Source organism: Temnothorax curvispinosus, unplaced genomic scaffold (assembly GCF_003070985.1).
Source record: "Temnothorax curvispinosus isolate PA1 unplaced genomic scaffold, ASM307098v1 QBEX01000258.1, whole genome shotgun sequence".
In the NCBI taxonomy this organism is placed as follows: domain Eukaryota; kingdom Metazoa; phylum Arthropoda; class Insecta; order Hymenoptera; family Formicidae; genus Temnothorax; species Temnothorax curvispinosus.
The window spans coordinates 474,234-483,925 of record NW_020210038.1 but is presented as its reverse complement, the minus strand read 5'-3'; the positions used below and the strand labels follow the sequence as shown (position 1 = coordinate 483,925).

At 38.0% G+C, this 9,692-nt stretch overlaps 2 protein-coding genes across 3 annotated transcripts in view; one reads left to right on the top strand and one right to left on the bottom strand.

The window, feature by feature from the left end:
- LOC112451593 (venom serine protease 34-like) overlaps positions 1-8,149 on the top strand; it is a 21,362-nt gene extending 13,213 nt beyond the window's left edge. Inside the window, exons 2-8 of the mRNA XM_025011294.1 lie at positions 5,949-6,166; positions 6,429-6,650; positions 6,758-6,956; positions 7,244-7,444; positions 7,575-7,726; positions 7,806-7,962; positions 8,041-8,149. Coding sequence (XP_024867062.1) covers positions 5,949-6,166; positions 6,429-6,650; positions 6,758-6,956; positions 7,244-7,444; positions 7,575-7,726; positions 7,806-7,962; positions 8,041-8,066 — 1,175 coding nt within the window. The 3' untranslated portion in view covers positions 8,067-8,149. The remainder of the gene's footprint in view (positions 1-5,948; positions 6,167-6,428; positions 6,651-6,757; positions 6,957-7,243; positions 7,445-7,574; positions 7,727-7,805; positions 7,963-8,040) is intronic.
- LOC112451582 (protein Cep89 homolog) lies at positions 280-4,585 on the bottom strand. Of its 2 annotated transcripts, none has more exons than XM_025011277.1 (6): positions 4,296-4,585; positions 3,929-4,182; positions 3,233-3,840; positions 2,681-3,168; positions 2,346-2,598; positions 280-2,264 (listed from the first exon to the last, which is right to left on the bottom strand). In XM_025011277.1, the coding sequence occupies exons 1-6, from the start codon at positions 4,412-4,414 to the stop codon at positions 1,995-1,997; spliced, it is 1,992 nt and encodes a 663-aa protein (XP_024867045.1). In that variant the 5' UTR covers positions 4,415-4,585; the 3' UTR covers positions 280-1,994. The 2 variants fall into 2 exon arrangements, with proteins under 2 accessions (XP_024867045.1, XP_024867055.1); XM_025011287.1 differs by having other exon boundaries at positions 3,929-4,187; positions 4,296-4,583.
- Positions 8,150-9,692: the final 1,543 nt, after the last annotated feature.

The following is a 9,692-nucleotide window of genomic DNA, read 5'->3' as shown; positions in this document are numbered from 1 at the left end:
TTTATAAAAAATGAAAATGATTAATTAGAATTCTGCGTATTATAATTATGGCTCCTAGCTGTTTTGCACATTACACTCTGTTAAATATTAGAGGGTGAAATTTGAATCAATATTTTGAGTCAGATAACATTTTGTTATTTTTAACTATACCACGAGTGTCGAAATTTAGTATTTTATCACAAAACAGTATTATTTTAACTCCATTATAGTTTAGTTAAATTAATATTGTTTTAAATTAACGATATATTGAGTAGGAGCAGTGGCGACTTATAGGAACGGTTGAAAATGACTGAAATTGATTATAATTTGACACTACGAATTTTACAGTGTACAATTACGACGCGCAAAACGTGCGAAATCAAAGTGGCGATTTCAGGCGCCTATAATTACCGCTGTACAGAAATTTATGACGGATGCGCATAGTTAGTTACAGAAAATGGCGATATACGTACGATATATGATTGAGCGATGATTGATTTACGACGCGATAAGGTGCAAGAGATGCGCGAGGATTTCGATTGATTCCGAGCACGCAGAGGCTGAGGCCGCCGACAGCGAAATTGTACGTTCGAGGTTTCTACCTGGATTTTATGTTCTCATAAAACTCACAGTGACATCATGATGACGTTATCGTGACTTTATTTCATCTTTATTTATCATTTTCAGCTTTATTCGTCATTTAACTCTTAAATGCGCAGCTTTGCACCTTATATTATACAACGCGACTTTTCAATGCTCCGCGAGCTCTCTTTTATGAGGTCCAAACTGAAAACATGCGGGGGCACATAAAGGGCCTTCTCTGCTCCTTCTTCAGAAGATCATTATTTTTTAAAAAAGATATTTAGAATTCTACGAAAAATCGCGCATTTTTGAACATGTCCAGATAAGTTTCAAGTGATGAATAACGTCGTGATGACGCCATCATGATGTCATGAGTTTTATGTTCTACCTGTGAGATGTTGGTGCACGACACGGCGATCTTCATCGCACGTCGTAAACGGTATCGCCGAGAATCTCGACGATCACCAAGACTTTACCGTCTCGCGCGCGCAAAATAATAGATATGAGTAAAAAAGAAGAGATCTTTTGATATTAACGTTTCGCTACGAAACTGATAAATATAACTGCGAAGATGCCCGTGTAATCTTTTCAATCTAGTCTAGAAACGACTTGACAGCAAAAGGTACAACAAAGAATCAAGCGTTATAATATCTGAAGTGTTTTCTCGATGTATGCCGGTATCGTCAGCAATATCGGAGTAAAAGTCAATGTTTATAGATTATCTGCACTCGAGGAAAACGTCCGGCAATTAGCAAAGAGCCGTTTAGCGAACGCAAGGTGCGATACGTACGCGATTACGAGCGCACTTACGCGCCTTGCATGTTAATATTAATGGAACGTGAGATCACTCCTATAAGTGGGGACGTCAATTTTTCATGCCGCGCGGGGCCGCAGGTTCCCCGACGTTAATTCCACTGTCACACCAACGGCAACCTTCAAAACCTTTTGCCGGTTGATGTCACCATTAAATAAAGCCGGTGATACTATCGATAAATCTGCCGTTTCCTCCGCGTGCTGAATGAACGCGTTCGGATATATTTGACACGAGAAACGTGTCATTATCATGCGGAATACATTATCTCGACGATCCGGCCGGTCGGAACCGGCACCGTTTTTAAATTCGTGACGTAAACCGATATCTTGCTACATGCTCGATCTGGATGAGGAGGCAATAAGAAAATGGCGTAATTACCGTTTACGTAATCATCTATATAATAAATTACAAAGGTCGCGCTTGACACATAATGCTACACGTATATTGTACAATGACTAGCTTCCGTTTACAGCCGACAAAGCGTTTCCTAAGATGAATCAGTGTTAGACCGTGTAAATTGTACGTTGTGCTTTTTTTTATCGCGTCTTTTGTACGACGTTAGGGACGGAATTAAATTTATTTTACACCTCCATCGTAGATTTTACATTTCTAAGCTTAACTAAACGTGCTGGACCTTCGCGCTTTTCTGCGGCCCTTTAACTTTCTTGCTGTCCGCAGCGGTGACCTTCCAAACGAGCTCCAGGTTCTCGCGGGTCGCGCTAATCTCTTTCTGCAGTCGTCCGATCGTTTCCTCTTTTTGCTTCAGCAGATGCTTGAAGCGTTGCAGTTCTCGGTGGTATTCGTCTTTCATCCGGTGCACCCCACGCTGCTGCACTTTCATATTTTTCTCTGCCAGCGCTAATTGTTGCTTGGCCCCTTCGTGTACGACCTAATAATAACGTGACCATATTTTATTTAAAAATCGATAAGAAATGATATGTCTAGTATGAATCTTTTCTTTGTTATGCACCTTTAATTGTTCCTTTAGGTGGCCTACTCGTTGAGTAATAGTATCGCCAAGAAAATGAATACTTGCATTTTCATTTTCTGTCTCATGTAAAAGCGCGACTAACTTATCCCGTTCGGCGGCTATCCTTTCATATTCGCCGAATAACTCTTCGCAATATAGCGTAGTCTTTCTTAACTGCTTCTTAAAAGAATCCCGGGATATTTGCATGGAATGTGCAATTTTTTGAAAATGCTCCAGTTTTCGCTGTATACGTCTGAAAAAAGAAAAGCAACGGAATAAAAAATTTAAATCACAATTATAGTTCGTAATTTGTAACGCATTAATACGAGACTCACTTGAAACGCTTCTCGAAGCTTTTATTCAATGTTTTCAACTGATTTCTTTCTATCGTAACTACATCCAGTTGCGTTTTATTTTGGCAGTAGGATTCTTCCAATTCTTTAATGCGAGTAGATAGTTTTTCCTTCTCGGTTTCATATTGACGCTTCAATTTATCAAACAATTCTCTACATTCTTCAACGGCAGCATTATGAACATGAACAGGCATTGTTTTTGTATTATCGTTCTGCAGCTTTTCGTATTCCTTATGAAGAACATCGTATTTCCCTTGAAGATTGCTTAATTCAGTCTTGGAAGCAAGATACTCTTCGTGAAGTCTATTATTGTCAAATGACATTGCCTCCACTTTCTGTTCGTACAACGAATGGATCTCGTGTATCTTTTGCTTTTGGTGAGCAGTCTGCCTCGTGTAACACTCGTTCAATTCCTTGAGCAAGTCGGCATCCTCCGATATCATCTTGATTTCATCCGCGTACCTGGTACACTGAAAAACTTTTACTACAATAATTTGTAAGGTGCACAATAATCTTCTTTTATAAATAGAATACCTTTGACTTCAATTTCTCCATTTCGCTCTGCATACATTCGTTCTCCATGACAACTTCTTTGCACCTAGCACTAAAATTCGCGATGTCCTCCTCATATTTATTCACGAGCTCTTGTTTCTCCGACAGGCTCTCCTGATAGGCGTCTAAAAGTGGACCTAGCACATGGGTATTCACCGAACCCCATGACTCCGATACCGTTTTGATATCGTCTGCTGGTCTCTTAAAATCTAATACATCGTTAACATTTTTAGATAGGACACTTTGTCCAGATTCTTTTAATTTATCTTGATATCTCTCGAGCTCTGCATTCAAACGATATATCACGTGCTTAAGAAGCACTACATCTTCGTTCAGCTGAACGTTTTCGGCTTTGCATCTTTGGTTAAACGTCAGAAGATTGGAATTGGTTTTCTCCACCTTCTGTAAAGCTTCCGTAAATTTCTTGTGATGCGTGTGCAACTGACGATATTCCGTTTCGCGTTCTGCCAAAAGAGCATTTACTTTCTCATATTCCTGTTGCAGGTTGTCGTGATTTTTTAACAATTTGTGGTACTTGTTGGAAATTCTTGACATTAAGGAATCCTTTTCTTTTAATTCAGCGACAGTCTCTGAAATTTTACGGAGTACTTTCTCGACTGCTTTTCAGCAAAGAATATTATTTATATATCATAAAGTATATTATTAGCGAGAACTTACCAGGGTTTACGTTGGAACTTTCCAGTTTCATCGTCAATATCCGGTTCTCTTCGACCAATCTGTCAATTTTCTTTTGAACGCTGTGCTTGCTACCTTTTTTAGGCAGTGCAACACCATTGCCATTTCCATTTTTATCCGTCAACTCCTCGAATTCACCGTTGACTCTCGAGTGACGTCTTCTATGAAACCGCCTATAACGTAGTGGCTTATGCACCGGCTCCAGTTCATTTTCCACAACCGAGATCCTATGACTGCTGCGCTGCGATTACAATAAAATCGAATGTAAGAAAACAAAGAATGCCATTACATCAGAAACCTCTCCACGAAGAGGCGTGGAAACATTTTAGACATTTTAGACACAACCTACCTTTTCTTTGGTATGCCTGTCGACACTGCCGTCGCGATTTGGCATTGCCCGCGGCCGCTCCGAAAGCACACACGTGGCAGAAGACGGCTGAAGGGAATCTTACAAAGCCATCTGCACATGCGAGTCTGACGTTGCCGGCGTAAACACGTGACGCGTCGAATTGCACCGACTCAAAGCGGGCTTTAGGAAGCTCACGGTTTGTTTGTGTTTTGATCACAGCCATGACTTCGACCGCCATGGCAACCAGCGACGACGGCCGACGGCTGCTGCCAGGCCACATTAGGTGCCAGGCCCAGCAAGTTGGAGTTGGACGTCGGTAAACGCGAGCACCGCAATGGCCTTCTGCTCCTAGCTAGATAACGCCGAACGCGTGAGAGCTCGAACGGTGGTTTCCATCTTGCGGTTAGATGGCAACAAATCCGAGTTTCTTCGAGCGGTCAGTCGGGTCAGTCAAGCCGGCCAAGCGGTTGGCTTGGCCAGCGTCAGCGTCAGCGTGACCTAAGTCGACGAGAACGAGCGTCGCGCGAATCAATGAAAGCCCGCGGCACACATGTGCGCGCGTATGCATATTTCCATTCAAGTTCATTCAACGTGGGGCCTGCTGAAAGCGCGTCGGTAGACGCGGGGAGACGAGAGGAGAGAATTGCCATTTATAATAAAATTGCTCCAACTATCCTAACACATATGTTCAATTTATTCTTGCACAAACTTACAGCTTGTCAGCCGCGCGGCCGCAGCGGCGGTACCTGCGGCGCGGATTTCGTAACTTTGCAAAATCGTACGCAATATGCGCATATATACAAAAAAGTAATAATAATTATGGCGATCGAGCACAGACTGCTCTATTTCGCTTAAAATACGAAGATATCGTTTTTAATATTTTACTTTGCCAAACGCGTTGATTATTTTCGATACATTTGGATTTTTTATGTGTTTACAAGGTTTTCACGGAAATTCGAAATTCATGCAATAAATAATATCGATGAGTAATCAGTATTCTATTGACTTATTGACTTTGGCTAAAAGCTTAACTCATTTCTATGTAGCATGTCTTTATACATTTTCTTGGACTCGTGATATACGTATGATAACAACCGCAATGCGGTTCTCCATAAACGACTGCCTATTTCTGTTAGTTAATCGTATATAATGCTATTTCATTACATGACGATTTGGTAGCAAATCTGATTTCGATTGCCAAGGAAACATGTCTACCTCCCACAAATTAAGAAGACAGCAAAATAGAAAGATCTCGTTTTAGAGGAAAATATGTCCTGGTTGCGTAATATGACATGCACTGGCGGCAACCGGCGCGGCGTTGCACAATCATTTATTCTTGAAATACTCTGATGTACTTGGCCGCAGCCGACTTTTAATTATTACTGTGATTTCCGAGATAATTTCAGAGTAGTGCGAATACTCTTTACTACCGTCTACCGTCTCGTTTTAGGCGAAAGTAAAAACACTGTCTAAAAAATGTTATTTCACGCAATGTATAAAATCTTTATACGTGATATGAAACTGAATGTAATAATAATTAATTAAAAAATGATATTGTTAAATTACACAATGCATCTTTTTTTCTTATTGTAATGATAAAGAACATTTATAGCATATGCACAGCTGTCAGTAACGAAACTGTTCTTTTTATAGTTGGATTGCTCGTGCTGAAGCTGTCGTTCTGTTTTATAATGTCAAACGGCTTGTTTCAACAAAGCTGTAACTATTCACAGCATTTAAAACCCGGTGATATCTATTACGTGTACAATCAGGATTATCCCGACGCTTCTAACGGTCGACAACACTGCAAGTGGTTTGCGGAAAGTGATTATCGCATTAGATTAACGTGTAATGTTTTCAACATACCGTGGGTAAGATTTGCGTTTTATTATGATCAAACATGAACAGAATCAAACATGATTAATGAATGACATTTTTTGCCCTAATTGTCGATTCGTATTCGTGAAAGGAATAATTTAATTTTCCGAGCTTCGAAACGTTGAAGCAACATTAAAACTATAATTATTGGTTAGGTTGGGTTAATTAATATTAAATCATTCGTTGAATTAATATTAAAAATAAATTACAAAGTTTTTACGTCGATATTTTATAGAATATTATTCCTTTTCGCAGAATTTTAGGTGCGCCTTAGATAAACTGACTGTGTATGTGAACGAGTCCGTGTCTTATTCTTTTTGCGGCAACGAGACATTTAGCGTAGAATCGACGGGAGAATTCATGACCATTGAATTATCAACCGCGTTCTGGTCGTCGGGAGTTAAGTTCCTGTGCGAACTGCAAGCGATTGACGATGACATAGAGAATGATAATTGCAGATGCGGATGGAAAAACCCGGTACGTGCTAAAAACAATTAGAATGTAAAAGATTCCATGTGTACACACGTCGCGTGTGTAGAAACTTCTATGAATTTTTTATTTCTGATTTCAATTATTCGTCGCAGACAAAGATAGTGGGAGGTATGGAAACTGGCGTGAACGAATATCCCATGATGGCTGGTCTCGTCGATCCTCTTCGAAAAGAATTATATTGCGGAGCGACTATTATATCTGAAAGACACGTAATAACTGCCGCACATTGTTTGACAGACAGACAGACGAATAATGTTGGTGTACTTGTGGGAGATCACGATCTCAGCACGGGTAAAAATTTGTTTATATAAAAAACCTTGAAGATTTTTTCAAGAGCAAATTTTTCAAAGAAAATAGCTTCGTTCTATGTTTATCAATTTTTATATTATTACTTTAACATTTAAGCAAAGTATAAATTGTAAAACATTAACACAGATATGCCTGTGCAGATCTTGACTGTATAGATAGTCCTACCAATTTTTATCTCTTAAAAATTCATGTATTTGGTAAAAAAAAAATATTCCATGTACTTCTTCGGTGCTTTAATTATAGTAATTGAAATTTTCTAAACATTCCAGGTGCAGATACAAATGCCTCGCGCATCTACACCGTTTCCAGATTTTACGTGCATCCTTTTTATAACGACGCATCCTTAGAAAATGACATAGCCATAGTAATGTTGAATTCTGATATAAGTTTCAGCGAAGAAGTCGGGCCGGTTTGCCTTCCGTTTCAACATCGGTCCGATTCCTTCGCAGGAAGTTACGTGGATTTATTGGGTGAGGAAATATTATCGCAGTAGCAATTATTGTCTAGCGTTAAATAATTTAATGCTATGAGTTTTCGCGTAAGTTGCGCAAATAGCAGATTTTTATGTGCTGATTGGATTATTTGATTTGATCGAAACAGGTTGGGGAACGACACAATGGACAGGAATGAAGTCTAAAACTTTACAGAAAGTCACGGTAACCGTGATTACGTATCGAGAGTGTCGTCGACAGTATCCGAATGTTTCGTATAGTCAATTGTGCACTTATGCAGAAGGAAAAGACGCGTGTCAGGTAGCGTAAAAAATATTACAGTAGTTATTGCGGAAAAAGAACGCATTCATATTTGTCGTGTCTACAACTTTTGTCGCAGTTCGACAGCGGTGGCCCCGATCTTTGGCAGAATCCTACGACGAAGCGAGAGGTTCTCGTGGGTGTCATTAGTTCTGGTATCGGTTGCGCCAGTGATAAACCAGGAATCAATACGCGTGTCGGCACATACATAGATTGGATCTTAGCTGTAACGCCGGGTAAGTGTATGACGTGTGCAACGCGTCGTCTCATTGAGAGCTATTTATCCCACGACATTTATTTATATCTTCTTACAGGCACCGATTACTGCAAACCTGAATAAGAAGCGTATAAATAGAAATATATAAGGATTTATTTAAAATTTATATTATCTTATAGATATTCTAATTTACTGCGTTTTTTGTATGGGATAATGTACGACACGTGATAATAATTCTGATAATATACTTTTATAGATTATTTATTTATTTAATTATTTAATTTTTATGTAAAATTTCGGAATTATACCAATAATAATTAATACAGTGCTTTTGGCTCAGATAATATTTGACATACACAATATTAATTTATTAAAATGTATATTCCTGATTTATCTTCAATTTTGTACATCAAAATACACTTCATCTGTATTAATCAAAATACTAAAATCAATATTAATTTGAATTACATAATAATGAAATAATTAAGGACTCTCAATTATGATAAGAATATAAAAGAAATTGGCAATAAGATCTTTTGACATTACGCACTAATAACCGCGTCGACTCTTTTATTGCCAATTTCTTTTATATTCTTAAATTATATACATAGTTAATAATTAATAACAGACAGCAGATGCGTGCCAAATAGCTTGGATCGAATATTTATTACAATACATTTTGACATGTGCGCGTACATCAGTATACCAGTATATACGATGTTCCAAAATAATTGGATTTGCTTAGTCATTGGGAAGAATTACGGAACGTAAATTGCGTACGACAGTTCAAATACATCATTATTTCGCCCGAGTTACTTGTGCACGCTTATGAGAACTTTGATTGTCCTTAATAGGGATTTCCATGGTGTAGAAGGATCAACATTGACGACTCGTAAACAATGTCTCATTATTAATAAATTCCTGAATGAGGATGTGACGTGAAACCGTCTATGGGAGGGAATGGTCTATGGTAAGCGTCCACTTACACCGACCAATGTAGTATCACATTAGCTTACTTGCCATGGCGCAGTATGTACCGAAGATTTATATCATGCTCTTACTGCGAGAGGTAAAATATACAGAAATAAAATATACAATATGAATAAAAAATACAATAGTCTGATAAAAGTACAGACCGCAAGAAACGGTCGACTGACGAAGAATTTTTTGCTATAGAAATCGATTCGTATAAATTGCTATGTTGTTTTATTTTACTTACTTATATGTCAAAATGCAAACATTTATATTTTTTACACATTCAAAAATATTATCGTATCGAGTGTTCTCGCGGAGCAAATCGTTTATTGATAATACACGCGTATACATTGATAATAATAGTTGCGTGATCGTGGCATTTATTAAACAAATTGATTTCTTCGATATGTAATATCACGGTGATGTATCCTTGACATAGTTGTTGACCCAATGATAGTATGCGCAAATAGATATATTCTTCTCATTGTGACAGAACTCTAATGTGAAAAACTGTTCGCGAGATAATGTTTTTTTTTTCTAGAGAACTATTTAAAGTATTTTATATATATTATCAAAGAAATTATGGACAAAATTAATTTTATTTTAGAAAAAACTAGATAGTCTAGTTGATCCTGTTTCATGTATCCTTGCAAATTCGACAAACAAAAATTGAAAATGTTTTCAATTAATAATATTCTCTCTTTTTCTCTTTTATTCTTTCTTTTATAAAAAGTATTTAAAACGCAATAATATTACTGTTCAATCTCAAGTATC